The following is a 17,828-nucleotide window of genomic DNA, read 5'->3' as shown; positions in this document are numbered from 1 at the left end:
ATGGATAATCACCGAAAAAGGAATCTAACTTTTCTTACCATCGGGCTGATATTTATGCTGAGCGGCATTGAGTACGGTAGGTTCATTATGATAGCTTTATAGACTTGAAGACATGAGATAATGGTCTCATTAGAGCAGAGTCTGCCTGGCATTTTGGCTGTAAGCACACATCACAGAGGATTCAGTATCTGATTTAACTGAAATGTATTTGGCTGTGGGTAAACGAGGCTTGCCATTTACACATCTCCCTCCTCCATCCCTCTCTGGTGGTCTCAGCCGTCATTCTGCCTACAATATGGAAGTATCTCCAGATTTTGGAGGCCCCTCCGTACTTCCTGGGTCTGGGTCTGTCTGCCTTCAGTCTGAGCGGGCTGCTCTCAGGCCCGCTTTTTGGGCTGTGGTCCGACCGGAGCAAAACTACAAAGTCCATCATCCTTTTCTCCAATCTTTTCGAGATTGCCGGTGAGTAATCAAATCACAAGATGAATCTCAAGTCACAGAGAGTCAGGCCATCGGAGCCCCTGGCATGACTGTGTGAAACTCAAACTGTAGCTCATTTTAGGGTTTTGTCAGAAATACTTCACTCATTCATTATTCAGTTCTATATAGAGGACTATAAAGTGTCTCAGGTGGCAAACTCAAAAAAAATATTCAGGTCTTAGGTCATTCCTTTCATTCTGCAGATATTTGAATTAGCCATTTCCCCCCTGTCTGTGCAGGGCACGATGGTAGTTACCTCTCAGTTGTAGACTGCTTTTAACATGTATTCTGGGTATAATTTGAGCTCAGTATGCAGAATATAATCCTGATGAGACATTCAGCCAACACTACAAAATGGCAAAAACTCCAGTGGACTAAAGTTAATAACAAGACTGAGGGTCTACAGCCATGCAAGCCGCTATTACTACATACTAGCTAAAAGTTAATGCATTCATTCTATCATGCTCACAGTGACAATGCTAACATGCTAATGTGTAGCAGGCTTGCCTTGTTCACCCTTTTACTTTAGTGTGTTAGAATACAAACATTTGCTAATTAGCACGAAACACAAAGTACATCTGAGGCTGAAACTAAAGTAATGGAGAAGTTTCAGTTATGACATAATGATGCTGAATTTTATGGGTCTAATTTAATTAAGCTGGTGGTACTAGAGGTAAAGTCAGGGGATCATGTCATGAGGCTTCGTTCTCTGAATGTCTGTACAAAATTTCATCCCAGTTCATACAATTGTGTTTGAAATATTTCAGTCTGGTCAATGCTGCCAGCATTATTAAAAATGACTTTGGACAACCTTCACGTCAAACATTCATTTCACACTGGAAACACATTTTGGTCCCTAAGAATAAATGTCATTTTTATCTGTTCTCAGGTAACTTCATGTATTTTCTCGGATATTCAAAGTGGCTGTTGTTATGCAGTCGTATTGTAGCAGGTGACGCACACAAACACACACTCGTGGTGAAATAACACCCAGAGCATGTCCTGTATCAGTGTGTGTGCACGCTGTGGAGGTGTAACAGAAGAATGCTGTTTTCCTCTCAGGTGTGGGTGCAGGAGCGGGCTCCTCCATCTTTGGTTTCCTGACTCGGAGCACACTGCCAGAGGAGCGCGCCGGTATCTTTGCAGCCATCATGGCCTGTCGACAAGCTGGCCTCCTTGTCGGTCAGTTTCTCCCCCTTCATCTTACGGCAGAGATAGGGGTGTCATCTCACCTCTCTCCACCTCCTCTGTCTTCTCAGAAATATCAGACACCAGGAAGGACTTTGTGATGTCTTCTTTGATGTTCAGTTTCAACTGCGAGGAGGAGGAATTCAATAAAATCACCGAGGTGGAGGCTACTGTCTCCACACATCCTCTGTTTTTATTCCAGCTCCCCTTTAAAGCTCTTCCTCTTGTCTCTCCAGGGCCGGCGTTCAACCTGTTCCTGCGGCTGTGTGATTTCAAACTGGGGCCCTTTGTTGTGAACAAATACACGTCTCCCGGGGTAACAGCATCCAGATAATCAGTAATCTAAGGTTCCCCGAAAACCTCATGAATACAGAAAGAATCTTCAGAAATAGTGCACATTCTGCTCTCCTCCTGGCTCACATGCATTTTTTCCCCTTTGTTCTCCTCCTGAGTTAGAAGAATGCAAAATGCCTGCAGTGATACTCAGGCCCATAACAACCCGTATCGATCTATTTCCATCTCATGAGTCTCTCTGGATAAAACACCTGTAGAACGGATGTAGCTTAAATGAGATATACCAAAGCTCCACACGCCTACTTCCATTTTTCCAGATAATTTGACACTGCACGTCTCTCTTTTTTTCACTGTGCCAGGTTACTTTATTCCTTTGAACACCTCCACATATCAAACGCTATGTCCCTCCTGGTAGTTTTCAAGGATTTTGATGTTGTAAAAGAATCTTTTTTTTTTTTGCGCTTTTTGTCCCTGCTTCCTCTCAGATCTTCATGTGTCTGTTGTGGGTGCTGCTCCAGTTTGTTGTCCTGGCTATGTACTGGGATGTACCACCCATCAGCTCAGAGGGGGGAGCAGTGATGGTGGAGATGAAACAAGAGGAGGGAAATGAGGAGGAGGAGGTGCCACTGATGGGGTCCGATGAGGAGCCGGTGCACACCTACAGAGCTGTCCACTGCGACCAACTTGAGACCTCCAGCTTGTCTGAGACGCAGCCCGTCATCAGCGTCTCGGCGGTCTCGAACCCCTTCAAAAACTTCAGCGTCAGCAGAGGTGAGCGAACAGGTTTGACTGCCTGTCTGGAGCAATGATTGTCAGCTCTGCTCTGCTCTATGATTCAGGTAGGAGGAGGTGTCACTGTCAGTGCACATGTTGCGTATCAGCTCTATTGATTTTCTTGCATGCATGCACACACACACACACACACACACACACACACCCACATACACACACTTTCCATTCTCCGGGTCTCTCTCAGGAATTCTGTGTGGCATGTCAGATCAGATTCCCTGTGTATTGATTGGACATGTGTGTGTGTGTGTGTGTGTGTGTGTGGTTTATGCCAGAGTGTATATGTGTGTATGTATATATATGATGTCAGGTGTCTTATTGGATTAGTGTCATAGTAAGTTTACATGGGATACAAGCAGTGATTGTGTGCCATTATTGATTAACTTTTCTGTACTCTGTTAGCTTGTGTGTGTGTGTGTGTGTGTGTGTGTGCGCCTGTGTATGTGTGTGTGTCAAACCTCTATTGATTCTCTCAGTCTTTGAAGATGTGGCAAAGGGATGGATACCAGACTTCCTTTTTTATTGACTTGCTTGCTGTGGTTGACTTGTGGATGAAATGGAGACAGAATTGGCGATGTGGCCAACATTCTTCTTATTGATTCCCCCCCCGTTTGTATTTTTTTGTTTTGAAGAAAAATCTACAACAGCAGAAACTCGGGAGCAAAACTGGAGGACGTCTGCAGCTCTAGCACATTCTGTAGGAGTGTGTGTTAGCTGCTACAGTGTGTCTGGTATTCGCTCTCCTGAATTATTGATCTTCCCCGGCTTTTTCTGTATGACTGAGGAATCTTTGAAAACCAGACAGATCTTTCACTCTCTTTCATCAAACCTTTTCATTTGTGGTTGGGGTCGGGAATCACGAGCAACACAAGTAGAACCTGTCAATTTTTCCTTTTGGAACAAGGAAAATATTTAGCATTAACAAGCAATATTTTCACAATAATTAATGTTTAAAAGGCAAAATAAGTAGGCTTTCTCTAAAAAAACCCTTTAACCTGATACAAAAATAATCCCTCTCCATCATCACCTATGACCCGCTAGAAGTGTGTGTATCTGCAGAGGTCCTGCCCTGTGCTTGTATTTTCTTATCTTGTTGTGTTTGGGATGCTTCTTGGCATCAACCCTTGGCCAGTGGTGTGTAGCTTCAAGCCAACAGCGCACAGTGTGTGAGGGCAGGACTCTATAAAAACATAACCACCAGGTGCCAAATTGTCACCATGCATCCAAGTGGAAGCTGCTGGTGTCTGCAGCTGGATGTCCATCCAAATGTAGTGTAAATTTGAGCAGAATTTCCAGAAAATTTGCTAAATAAAATGGGAATTAATGCTTATTAGGAGCTGGTTCGTTGAGATAAGCAGTAGGTGGCGCTATTTCTCCAGTCAAAAAACCATTATAAGAAGAAGAAACAGTTTCTTCTGATGAAAGATGCTATCAAGTTACATCATTGAAGTTGTAGGATCTGGTGTTTTTGGAGCTTGACAGGAGCAAAGATCAGGATATCTTGGTCTCTTGCGGGTGCCCCATCTTTATGGAGGTGCAATAATAAATTTCTTGATAGGCCCTTTAAACCCATACGATAATGTTTAAACCCATATCAACCTATGTGTACCTACATATACTACAGACTATAGAACTTTTAAATCCACATACATAAAATACAAGCATGCTTTAAATACATACACTACAGATACAGAACATATTGTATGTGTAGTAGTAAATGAAATAATATCGTAAAAACATAGAACAGAGAGAGCTGAACCATAGTAGATCACACACTGTACTATAAAGCCATTCCTCCAGCCATCTGGCATGTAGTACTTCCAAATTTAGCAGCAAGCCCAGCTCATTTTTCCTCCCCACCAAGTCCATAAGGGAGTTTTTGTTCCAGGAAAAGCTAGTATCAAAATTTGGATTTTTTTTTTCTTCTGTTATCATGTTTTGGACATAAGAAAAAAAAAAGAGCAGAGCTCCCACTTATCTCAAGAAAAAGAAATAGACTGTTTGTTGGACTGGAGGATCAACATGACCAACCAGCCAGGATTCGTCACGCCTGCCTCTTTCAATCTTAAGATTACTTTCAGATAGTCCAAGTTTTCTTTTCTCTTTAAACTTCTTTATCTCAACCTAACTTGCCAGTTGAAACTTTCAATTTAATGGTACCACTTGAGCTTGTTTTATGATTTTCTCTTTGGTTTCTCTGGTTTTCAGTGTATATCTCTCTGCCTTTCACTCTGCAGAGTTCCTGAGAGAGGAGGTGGTTGTTCTCCTCACGGCTCAGTTCATCACTCTCTTCAATCAGACAGCGCTGGAGGTGAGAGCAGCTACCGTTGAGATCCATCAGCCAGAGTTTCCAAGCATTTCACACAATGTCACACTATTTTACCCCGAGTTTCATCCAAACCGCATCAATCTGAGCCTTACCTGGAAAGACCTGTGCTGTTACTTTGAGAAAATAATCAAATATCGCTAAACGCTCAAAGTAAAACTGATGTATCAAGTGCAAATAATCAATCTCTATGTCCAAGACATGAAATATGGAGAGGCCCTCTCTCCTCTCATTAAACTGTGGTGGCGGAATCGTCACACAGTGCTGACCTGGATTATATAACCATTTTAATATCAAAACAGAGCAGCTCTTTTGATATGGACTGAATGAAGCCTTTGAAGGACTTAAAAGTAATCATTTCAGCCCTCATAAGAATCTCCACCGCTACCTCTGACTGAATCACCTTTTCTAACTGACCGACCTTGCCAACATCTTTTTAAAAAATCCCCAGACCATGGTGACTCCTCTGACGCAGCGCTACTTTAGCTTTGCCGAGCTGGCCAACAGCCTGATGTACAGCCTGTGCGGGGTGGAGGTCATCCTGGGCTTCTTCTTTGTACGCTGGCTGAGCAGGAAGGTGGCGGACCGCGCCGTGCTGGCCGTGGGCCTGGTCATCTGTTGCACCGCCTGTATCTGGTGCCTCATCTTCCTTTGCAACCCCCGAGGTGCTAACCTGTCCAGGAAAACACACAAACACACAATGCAGAGACACACATGCAAAGGCACAGTCAGTCTTAAAAATGGCTCATGTTCTGTGCCAAATCCTTTCAGAGAGACTGGTGTTGGTGTGTGGAGCGCAGGGGAGCCATATTGGGTTACACACTGGCTGCATTGAATGTGCTCTGTAAATGATATCACTCAGGCTCTGGCAGGCTAGCAGGAGATCATACAGGCAAACTGGATCCTGTATGTTCATGTTGGCCTGCGTCTGTTGCAGCTTGTCACGTTTATCGCTCTGATTACAACTGACAGGTGCTGGAGCCGGGGAGTGCCTGAGTACATATAAATGGATTACAGTAATCTAATTAGACAAAAATGCTATTTGTTAAGGCATATCCTACATTTGTTTGCTATTTGTTACAGTTACAGTTAAAAGAACCAAACAAAGAAACAAAACCTTAAAGGCAGATACCTGAAGAAAAACAAGTTTTTCTTGAACGAAACATGTTTGATTGCCGAAATTGCATTTTGATTATGAGATTATAGACGTTCAGTTTATGCAGGAACATCCAACAGTTTGAGTGGGCACAAATTCACACAAACATGTGCATGATGCAAAGCAGCAGAGAACAAAAATGTAGTGGCTGCCAGCTTGGCAGTGGTTTCATTTTCAGATAGAGCTATCTCTGGTGGTGCCAACCCATTTGTGGAAGGAACTTAAAAACTGAGAGAAGAAAGGATGGCTAACTGAAGTATGATCTGTCACACACTTTGAATCATTATCGTTACATATCAGCAATAAACAGCCACAAAATATTAAAATATAATAGCTAAGAGGGCTAGAAATATATCAAATTTAGGTGTGTGAGAGCTGGTGTTAGTTTGCAGCCTGTAAATGTAATTGTTTAATGATATCTTTCATGTAATTTGGGGACAAGCAACTGTAATTCAGTAATCCATTCATCTCATTTATGTTATCTTTCCATCCCTGCCAGGTGGTTATGGATGGGAGCTGTCGGCCTTCATCATCGGAGTGTTTCTGCAGCTGCTGGGGCTTCCCTTTGTGGCCGTGTCTCAGGTGTCTCTCTTCTCCAAAGTCACTGCAGAGAAAACACAAGGTTGGCAAGTCATTTTTACCATTTTGCCTCAGCATATGTGATGCAAGGATATAGTTATACAAAGCCATATTGTAACAGAATAAAGGAATAACCTTTATTTCTTTTGCGATGCGTCACCAACAGGATTCAGCCAAGGTGTCAGACGCTCAGTTGGGGGCCTGGCCACCATCTTGGGTCCTTTGTGGGCTGGAGGATTGACCAATAATTTGTACATAATGCTGGGCATGATGCTGGCTCTCCTCATAATGATCACAGTAAGAACACAGCTCCTTTTAGTATTTAACAGCATCAGACACAGAAAATTAGTGACGTGATTAATTAAAGAAAGATCAGATTTTGGGAAATATACTTATTCTCTCTCTTGCAAAGAGTGACATAAGAAGATTGACACCACTGTCATGATTGTGTAGTAAATTTGAAGCTGCTGGTGAGCTTAGCTTTGCATAAAGACTGGAAATGAGGAAATGGCAAGTGTTTGACACATACAGCAACCTGAATATTTCTTTCTTGCAGAGAGTAATTGAGTACTTTGATGTCGCTCTCATATTTATCTATGAGACATGACTCGACAGCCAGCAGCTGGTTAGCTTAGCTTAGCATAAAGACTGGAAGCAGGAGGAAACAGCTGTTTACCTACCCACTACTCACTAATCAATATTTCATTTGTTTAAACCATACAGTGTAAAAAAAGTAAAAATGTCAAGTTTTAAAGAATTACCGGATTAAAGAAACGATATAATTCGTTAATTCATGAGCTTTAGACATGATGGTAACTGTGTCCCTCTATTTGCAGTCTGTTGGCTAAGCTAAGTGTCTCCTAGCTGTAGCTTCATTTTTAAAATCTGCCTATTAGCACCGTTAATTTGTAGTATTACAGAGAGTTATGTGTGCAGTCATCTCCTGCTAAGCTATGCTAACCAGCTGCTAGCTGTAGCTTTGTTATTCTGCAGACATCAGATTGGTATCAATCTTCTAACTCTGCAAAAAAAATGAAACATGTATTGCCCAAATTGTATAACAGTTGTTTTGATTTTAATGCTCTCACGGAGCTGGGATTGATGTGGTTAATGCTTTAACTCAGTGCTTCTTGTTTTCTACCCTTCCCTGTATGAACCCTCCCCATTAGAAACTACTCAAAGCCGTGGCTTAAAAAAAGCATTTTTTTTCCCCCCTCACATACCCGAACTGAAAAACAGCAGCTACTTGCCAGTAAAATCCTTAACTCAGCATGTCTTTGATAGCCTCTGCTTATTACTTGGTGCTCTCTATTCTCCAAAGCCACATCACGCTGTACATTTCTGCAGGTTATGACAGCGCTGTCCTACGACCGGCTGATGGAGCCCAGGGCAGTGCAGTGTGCTCACAGCTCTGACAGCGGAGGATAGAGCTGCAGTATGTCTGAAGAGCAGGCTAAAGACGGACAGCGGGAGTGCCCTGCACTTCTGAGAGAATCAATACAAGTTTACTGCAGAGGAAACTGTATGAGTGTGAAATAAAAATGCTCAATACACACACTGTAACTCAGAGCCTGCCATACAGGTGATCACACTTCACAAGTTAAAAAAAAAATACTGTAAGTTTTTAAGCTTTGCACAATCTCTCTGTTGTCAGGTTTGATTAGAATCTACCTTGCATGCATATCACTATCAGACTATTAATTATATTTTACACAAGGGGGCACCATTGCTCTCATATTGAATATTCAGAGGTGCAATTGAAGATGAAAGCCATTATTTTTAAACTGAACTATTTATATTCCCAGGTGTTGATGAAAAGATGAGAGAGCAGGTTCCTCCATGTGACCCATGTATCAAATTTTCTTTTCTTGTCCTGTCTCTCCTCCTCAAAGAGAAAAAAGAAAAGAAAAGAAAAGAAAAACCTCGCTGAAAATGAAGCAGTTGACACAATGGGTGCAGAAGTGGAGTTGTCAACATCTTAGCAGCTCCATGTCAGTGTAGCTGATAGATGAAGAGGGTCAGAGACAAGGAAGCGTTACAGATTTCTTCATATTCATTTGTAGTGTTGAAGTGAAACTGTGTTCCTAGTATTAAAATTAAATACAAAGCCTTGGATGTGGCTAAACCAGATAGATGCTATCTGAAACTATTCCTCTACATCTTATGTGCAAATGAGAAGCTCCTGAGTTAAAACCAACTTTAAAAGTACTTGTTAATTAGTCCTCTCTATCATTTTACTATAGGGGAGATTTAAAATTTAATTGCCTGTGTTCATAATTCAAAGCATGACAAGGTGTGACTTGTGTACAGTCAGCTGTTCTTTCCAATGTTCTCCTCTAGGATGTGCTGTGTGCTACACATCTGCATCTGAGAGGAGAATGCTGTAAGCAACATCAAGGCATTCTAGATTCCCTTTGTACCAATGACCATAGCTTTGGCCAATCTCTGTGTTTTTGCATAATTGCAGATAAGGCTGGGTAACCTTTCCAGTTTTCTACACTCAGCATGTGATGTTTAGCTTTTCCAGAGGCTTTTCGCCTAAAATGGAAATTCTAATCTCTAGGACTCAAGGACATAATATATATAAGTACTTTCATGCCCTGATCAGCGTATTCAGATACTTGACATTTTAAGGGCGATAACAGGGTGCACAGAATCAGGTCAAGCCTGAATTTACTCTCTTTGAACGATCTCACTTTTTCAGCATGATTCCTGCTGTCCTGTGTTTATGAAGAAACGTCTATACAGCAACCTAAATATCTATGACCATTTCAGTCAGTAAGTCCCTGAAAACTTGCCTTGAGATCTTCAGTTCTGCTCTGTGACATTCAATCTTCACAGTGAAATAAGCATCTATGAAAGTTAGTCAAAAAGCAACATTTTCCTTGTATTACAATCATTCATTAAAGCCAGAGTCTAACTTTTACAAGAAGAAACAGCACAATCCTCCTCTGTTGAATTCATGAACAATAAAATGCACTTTTTCTCATTCCGCTACATTGCTGCCACCGGCTTAATTATGACCAGTAGTTTGTGGTGGCCAGTGTTAGCTAGCTGTTAAAAGCTAGCTTTGGAGTGATATTGTGGCAGTGTAAAATGAGGTTACTAAATCTATATAGCTATATAATATATAGATGAATATTCCAATGGTTTAATTACAAAAATAAAACAAGATGTAAACACCATGTGCCTCATCATTTGACTTTTGTGTTCTTTCCTGCCCGATCTCCCACAAGCAGGAAAAAAACATCCTAATCACGAGCTATATATTTTACATTTCAAAGGTAAATTTCTGGTATTTTTGCCTTCTTCGTTCATATAGTCTACAGAGCTGACACAATATTAAGGAGTAAGGTAATACAGCACAGGTGCCTGGACAACCAGGGACATTGTGATTACATGGATGGTGACTTTAAAGCCCCTGAAAACCTGGCTTCAAATCTAAAGAAGACTATTTCTCTATAAGGTTAAATATTCATGATTAAATAAGAAGAAACCATGTTCGTTTACATTTAGGTATTATTTTGGCAGAGTTTAACCGTTAAAAGTCAGATAAGGGTCATCACCTTTTTTTAAACCACTCCCTGCCTGCTGCAAACCAGTGAGAAGAGCACATATAAAACTAGACGGGCGAGGAGCGCAGACCTCCAAGGCCAACCGTCCACTCCTCTACGATATGCAAATCATGCAGTCAGTTCTTCACGGTCAATAGTATTGCTTGTTCCTGTGAGGCGAAGTTTGAATATTTTAATATCTTAATCTCTCTGGTTGAGTTCATTGCAGACAATTCACATGTGGATGTGAGTAAGAGGGAATTTACAATTGCATGATGTGTGTGTATTTATTACGTTTCCATAGCACCACTATGTTTTGTCACTATTCAACTGAACTACCATCGATTGGATTTTAAGATATATGCCATTTATTCTGCAGGGTAACTGCATCTTGCAATGTTAAAAAAAAGAAAAATAATTTGTGTATCTGCCCTGTGATTCAGATCCCCTCCAAAAATGAACTGTGTCTTCCTTGGCCTATGCTACACTCTTCCTCTAAGTGTCATGAAAATCAGGCCAGTAGTTTTCCTGTAATCCTGCTGACAGACAGACAAACAAACCGGACTGAGAACATAAACTCCTAGGTGAAAAAAAGACAAAAAAAACTTCAAACTTTGGTTGAAAATAGTGTCTTCATGTCAGGTTCCATCACTCATAGTAAAAAACTGATTGAGAAAATGTGTTTTTAGGACCTTTAAATTCCATTAACTCTGTCAATATATAATTAAAAAGAAACTGATGAAATGTTTTTTTCAATATGGCATGGGAACATGAGACAAAATACTTGTGCTCTACACTGAGATGATCCTGCTTTCATACACTGGATTGTCTGGATCTGTGCAGTCAACCATATTCTGACTCAGCTCCTGTAGCAGCCTACAACCCCCCAAGGACATAAATAGAGAAGTCAGAGGCCTTGGGCTTTTATGTTAAATATACCAAAGGTAGGCACAGACGCACATGTTATGAAATTTTAAAGATACACAGAACAACCATTTCACGCAGGAGCCAACAATCACTTCTGTGAAGCATGGACGAGAGTTTGTCGCTATGGAGATGGAGTTTTTTAGGGGGGGGGGGCAGTAAAAAGTCAAAGATTAAATAACATTACGTAATTGGCGAGTGGAAATCCTGCGTACTCTCAGGTGCAGCAGAGCTTTAGTGGAAGCATCGGCACGTTGTACTACTATGTGACTATAAATGGCTCAGTCTGCTTTCTACATACTAACTGTTTTCATGCCATGTTGAGGAAGAAGAACTCAGCTACGAGCAGTTATTTTAGCTACTCAGTGGAGTGTAAAAATATCTTGGTGGCTGTAACACTTATTCAGCGCTCAGTGCTTTTTTGTGTGAACACTGAACTATAAAAGGACTTTGTGGTGTACCTCACAACATTCAAGGATAAAACTTGCATGTAGCAGACTATTATATCCAACTCATCCTGGAGTGTTGAGGGGTACAACACGAAGTCTTTTTGTCCCTAATGGCATACCATACAGTGGCAGAATGTCTAAGGGGCAGGGATGAAAAAAACAAAACAAAAAGGGCACCAGCTGCACTCAGTGGGGCACCAGAGAGTTAGGATGCATTCATGGTGAAACCACTGATTTGAAGTAAAATATTTATAAGCACAACTGTTAAATACTACAAATTTTAGCTTGTAGGGCAGCTTATATGGCACTGCGTCATGTTTTCTCCACTGGGGGGGGGGCACCCCAGAGAGCACTTCATCATGTTTTCTTGTACACAAGGCCACTGTTTGATCCACCACAGGAACATCCAAGAGGGCACGAGATAGCACTTTGGAAAAAAATGAAAGCATGTGGATGAATCTCTCTGAAGCATATTTGATGGGTTTTATTTTAATGTACATCTGTCCACACACACTGTCCACTACTCTGACACTGGACACTGTCATGTGATCTCCTGAGGGAAGGAAAATCTTCCAGCTGGAACTAACAATCCACTGACTAACACTGTGAGGAAGCTGCAGGGGGAAAGACAACCAAGCCCCAGCCACTTGTCCAGGATGGTCAGGAGAAGGGTTGGACACCCTTGCTTGTTAACAGTCCAAGCCGGATGTCGAGGACTCCCTGCTCAAATGGTGTGGAGTCTGATGGCAGATGACAGGTCACAAGAGGGAAACCGCTGTTTGAAGGGTGGGAGAAGCTGCAGAGGGAGCCTTGTGCTGGTTCTGGCATAAGAGGGAGGACACTAGCTGGAAGCCTGGAGGAGAGGGCCAGCGACTTGGCCACCACTACTGGGCCTCCAGCTGGAGAGTTGGAGAGTGTTGTGGTTAACATTGACAGTTTGGGCACCACCTGATGACTTCCCCTCCTGGCCAAGGCTACATTCATTAGAAATTTGTTCACAAAGACATCTCTTATGTAATACAAACCTCAGCCGAGGCTACTTTTTCGGACAATGCCGTGCTAAATGATGCTGATGTACCAGGATGTAAAATGATGAACCTGATTAGTGTTATTTCTGTTTACTAATGGCTACAGGCAATAATGGACACAGGTATATTTTATGGTCTAACGGAGCCGAAGGAATCTGACCTAGCGGGGTCAAACCACTGAAACATCATGTTCTTTATTCTTCCTCAAACCAAGCATGATCCATGTTTGCTGTTTGGGACAGAACAAACAGCAGTTTGCGAGGCGTAAGGTGGAGCAGAGTGGAAGTAATGAACAGGGGAGAATAACATGTAGAGTGCAGAAAATGTGATCCCAATCTCTGTTTCATGACCAAAAGCAATGGCCTCCTGAGGTAATACGGAATGAGAGTGAGGACAGAGGAGCATGTATTTGGAAAAGAATCAGGGAAATCAAAGGGAAATTTACGCATGCCTGTTTTCACTTTTTTCCCTTTTTTTCATTCTTTTCTTTTTTTTTTTACATCGACCAGCTTTGAAGGCAAATTGTCATCTAACAAAGATAAATGTAATTGGTCACAAAGAGGAAAACAGCGTTTGACTGGAGCCGAAGTATAACAATTATGATAGCGGCATCAGAGGGGCAGAGAGCGCCTCTTCTCCTCCTGATGGTATTAACTGGACTGAGGATGGTTGTTAATGGGTCGTAGATGATAGATGAGTTATCGTCTGGTGAAAAATAGGAAGGAGGATGAAATCAGGCCAGTAATATTCAGTCCACGATTCACCCCTCCCTCCACCCCCACTGCATCCATATTTTGTGCAGAAAGATTTCTCCCTAAAAATCATTTATTAAGAGATTTAATTGTACAGGAATATATTTATTCAGGATGTAATTTTGTTTCCTCAGTGGAGGCTATTCATTAAAAAATCTTTTAAAATAGATGTCAACGGCTGGTCTCCTGCCAGCTTGGTCAAAGATTTACTGTTTCACTGTTATTGTTGCTGACTTAAGAACCTGACTTCTAGATGTCATTGGCGAGTGTGGCTCAAGTCCAATACTGTGTGTGTGTGTGTGGGGGGGGAGATTTAGAGGAACTGCATGTCTCACACACACACACACACACAAAGGGAGGGAAATTTGCCACCAATTATGTGAAAGTTTTTCTTCATCTAATTTGCAGTATTATGTGTGTGAGCAGGCATAACACTGAGCGTTTGAATCTACACCTTATAGCATTATCGAGATGGGCGACTAATGAGCTGACAGGACAGTGGGAAAAGAGAAGAGAGGCGAGGCGACAGCGTGCTCGTGGCTCAGTATCGACGAATACAATTTTTCATGCCCCCTCTCTCATAAGCAGCTTTAGATTCAAAAGCAGGACTGGGCTGCGGGAGGGCAAATGGTTTGATTTATTACATGTGACGCCGGCGCTCGGGGGTATGTATATGTGTAGAGGCTACAGTCACTCAGGTAGCCCCCTCTGCATTTCTTATAGCTTCTATTACTGTGTGTTTGTATTCTGCGCGGCTGGCATCGCCTCAGATACATTGAATCAATTGCCTCCACCCACACCAGCCATCCACCCCCATACTCATATGTGAGCCTTAGTGAAATTAATGCCTCTGGGACAGACGAGCACTGAGTTTAAGGCAGCCCTGCTCATTGATTGGAGCCTATTGTAATAGCAATGGAAATATATTCAGATAATTATCAGGCTCATTTAGGTATGTGGCTTGCTTATGAACCTGCTGTAGCCTCGCGAAGGGAGAGGGAGGTTTTTTTTTTCTCCCGCAGCAGCACCAGAGAACCTCGGAGCTGACAGTAAATTCGCTCATCAACCAGTTTCGTTCCAGTGTGAGGTAAAATTATCCAATATTTCACGGTCTGGTCCTTTGAAGGTGGCGTTACTCAGCAAAGCTCAATGTGCTATGGAGCCAAAATGTAATAGCGTTCAAACTCACACCATGAAGAGCCTGTCCAACCTGCTGCATGAAGAAATGATGAGAAATAAGAAAGTCTTCTTGTTCACTGTTGTATATGACTGACTGCGGTAAACAAATCAGGTAAACAACTAATCCTCACGTTTCATTTCACCCTCCTTTATCCAGTAAAAAGGCCTGGTCATGCTTGCTGTCTGACAGAGTTAAGGTCAAGATTTATCTGTGCACGAACATGTGTGAGCACGGTGATCTCATTAACAGTATATGTGAAGAATATCATAAAATGATGAGGACTTCATAGGAGGTCAGCCGAGGATCAATATTAAATCCTATCTCATTTATAATCCTGCTGAGCAGAGAGGCTCTGCAGGGCTTAGCTGCTTAAAGAAGACAGCATTTGACAATTTACTTTAATGCTCATATGAATAAATGTAATGACACACAAGTGCTTTGAGATTTTGTTTTTTTTATTATTGTCTGTTTGCAGGCACTTTAGTACTTTTTTGTTGTCAACAAACGCACTATAAATACACTGACGGATGATGGAGAGGCTTGACCGACAAAAGCGCTCTCTCTCACACACACACACACTCACAAAGATGATCAAGGAAAGTATTGACATAGAAACAATATGAAATTAAAATCAATTCATCAAATGTTTGTTGCATCTCCTGGCAGATTGATGCTGTGTCCTCAGCTATTTTTAAGGAGATTTGGCTGCTCTTATCTGCAATCTCCACCCTCCTCGACACAGCGTCTTCAGATCAAGGATTAAGCTTCTCATCATACATATCACTTAGAGGATTAACCCTTTCGCACACTCTTATCTCCCTGGGTCATGAATCTGACTGCTGCTAGATGTAAAATTCAATGAAGCAGTTTCATGTGATTGATACTGAGAAAAATTCCAGCAGGCAGCTGCAAAGAAACTCCCAAACTTTTCTCCCCAAATCTGTGAATTTAACCTCTGATTTTGTGTGTTCCTGAGCCAATTAAGCTGTGAGATTTGTTTGAAGTTGTAGATTGAAAGGAGAGCTTGCTGGTTTTCGGGTCCAAACAGTGAAGGGAGACCACAGGGGTCCAGGTTCCCAGAGCCTGCATGTGTAATCCAGTCTAACATGCATGCAAATCTCATCTGTGCCCGCACACAATGGCCTGTCTGTGTGGAGGAGGGAGGAAGGGAAGGCAAAGCAGAGAGAGGAGAGGAAAAGCTGTAAGTGTGTGTCCTCTGTGCCAGAGCATATGCCATGATAGGTCTAAGGAGACAGAGCACAGACACACTAAGGTTCAGAGACTAGTAAGAGTCTTTTATCGGGGTTGATATTTAAACATCTGCATAATTAATCCAATATCTGTGGAGCTCTCTGAGGAGAGAAAACACAGCATCGCCCGTGGAAAAGAGAACATTGTAAATTCTTGGCACTGCTCTGAGTGCAGCTCTTTTTCGCGGCGGTGTAAAAACAAAAGTTGGCAACCCAGATCTCAGGGGAAATTAAAAATCTTTGTCTTATCCAGCCAATTAAATGAAATACACCTTTTTGTACATGGAGCTAGCCGCTGGAATCTATTTATGAGCGTGTTGTGGTTAACACTTCGACTATGCTGCTCACCGCTGAGGAGCTTCACATCACTTCACCCCTCAGGATGAGGCTGGAAATCAGGGGAACGGGGCGAGAGGTGCAGGGGTTTTTTTTCTCTTCAGAGGCAGAGACGCAGAGAACTTACTTTCCATCTGTCTCGATCATATAGATTTATAGGATTAGGCCAAATGCTGTTTTAGTCCTCAGCAGAGGCTCAACTCTGTCATGTGAAACATTGGATTAGATCGTCAGGCAGCCTTTGTGTGTGTCTTCTCCAGCCTTCCAATGGCTCCTTTCTCTGCCATCCAATTATTGTGTGTGTGAGGGTGTTTCTGTATGCACGCCACGCCTTGAACTTTATTACATTTCGATAACTTTATACATGTGTGTGTCTTTATTCTCCCAAGCTAGCACCTCTGCTCTATTGAAACCCCAGTGGGCAGACCATAGCTCAGCAGGGGGCCTTCACTCCAATTTGCCATCGTTTGTCACCATTTGTTCGTCCTGACAAACAAAATGTTGGCCCTCGGCCCCCTCCCGTTTGGCCGCAGTCACACATGGGATCAGCTGCTCTCCCCTTCTCATGGCTCTATTTTTGCGGGATCCCTTTCTTTTCACTGAATAATTCGGCTCTGCGTTGCTATCTGGGGACATGCGCTTAAAATAGTTTCCCCGTCTAATTACCTCATTTCATCTGACATTAATATTGTAACATGTTACTGTTGCATTATTGATGGTGTGTTTGTCTTGGTGTATGAGATGTTAATTAAAAGATAAACTGGAGCTGTGGCTGTATGACAGTTTCTTTATCCAGGAGTCAGCGGCTTCCAGACTTCTTTTCTCTGACCCTGTCTTCTTGTCTATTGTTGATGCAGTCATATGCCTCTTCCAGCCTCGGCTTCATTGTGCACTAAAATACCTCTATTACAGGCCCTTGGATTTCAAGGTAATTGCATAACGCACTTTAAAGCCAGCTTTATGATAAACTCGAGCTGGACAGACTTCCATGCGCAAGAGGCCAGCTGGGTTGAGCGCTGACGAATGAGGTCGAGATGTTCCAGGCAGATATGAGCCTCTGCATAGCTGGCATGGCAACCTTCTCCATGGTCAGATAGCCGATGCTGATTTCCTGCCTCATATCACTTTGTTGCATCTTAGCTGGTGTAGAAGAGGAACTACAACATGTTAAATTACTCCCCAGCTCCATAAAAACACAGGAAGGTCAGACAGTTAAAGAGCTTTCTGAGCCTTCCTGGGAGAGTAAAGCCCCTCTATGGACGGCTTGCAAATGGACAGGCAATAAACTTTGGGTGACTTTACGGTGTTAACAGCAAGGAGTCAATCCAGTCTGAGATTTGGTTTCACTCTCCTCTTTCCGCCCTCCTCCTCCTTCCTCCTCCACTCCTCTCTGATGTTGTGTGTCGTAAGGTTTTAGTTGCGAGTTGTGAGATGAACCGACAGATGACCATACCATTAGGCTGAGTGGCTGGCTGTTTCTCTGGTCAGAGAAGCTGCGGTGACAAATAAGTTGGCAAAGATTTAGACAAGAGGCTCCTTGGCA

At 42.4% G+C, this 17,828-nt stretch overlaps 1 protein-coding gene across 1 annotated transcript; it reads left to right on the top strand.

Moving 5' to 3' along the window:
* LOC143329609 (major facilitator superfamily domain-containing protein 8-like) lies at positions 1-10,039 on the top strand. Its single transcript, XM_076745592.1, has 11 exons — positions 1-76; positions 277-462; positions 1,370-1,432; positions 1,543-1,662; positions 1,905-1,984; positions 2,448-2,733; positions 4,989-5,062; positions 5,529-5,742; positions 6,733-6,855; positions 6,979-7,109; positions 8,160-10,039. Exons 1-11 carry the CDS (start codon positions 1-3, stop codon positions 8,238-8,240), a joined length of 1,434 nt encoding a protein of 477 aa, XP_076601707.1. The 3' UTR covers positions 8,241-10,039.
* The last annotated feature ends 7,789 nt before the right edge of the window (positions 10,040-17,828 follow it).

Source organism: Chaetodon auriga, chromosome 12 (assembly GCF_051107435.1).
Source record: "Chaetodon auriga isolate fChaAug3 chromosome 12, fChaAug3.hap1, whole genome shotgun sequence".
Lineage (NCBI taxonomy): Eukaryota > Metazoa > Chordata > Actinopteri > Chaetodontiformes > Chaetodontidae > Chaetodon > Chaetodon auriga.
Note: the sequence above shows the minus strand (reverse complement) of the source record. Positions and strands in the feature narration are given on the sequence as shown.

What these genes read in the sequence shown, in the direction of transcription:
- LOC143329609 (XM_076745592.1), top strand. Translation starts at nt 1, where the DNA reads ATGGATAATCACCGAAAAAGGAATCTAACTTTTCTTACCATCGGGCTG. An exon ending in GCTGAGCGGCATTGAGTACG is followed by an intron (nt 77 to 276) that starts GTAGGTTCATTA and finishes TGGTGGTCTCAG; the next exon opens with CCGTCATTCTGCCTACAATA. An exon ending in TCAATCAGACAGCGCTGGAG is followed by an intron (nt 5,063 to 5,528) that starts GTGAGAGCAGCT and finishes AAAAATCCCCAG; the next exon opens with ACCATGGTGACTCCTCTGAC.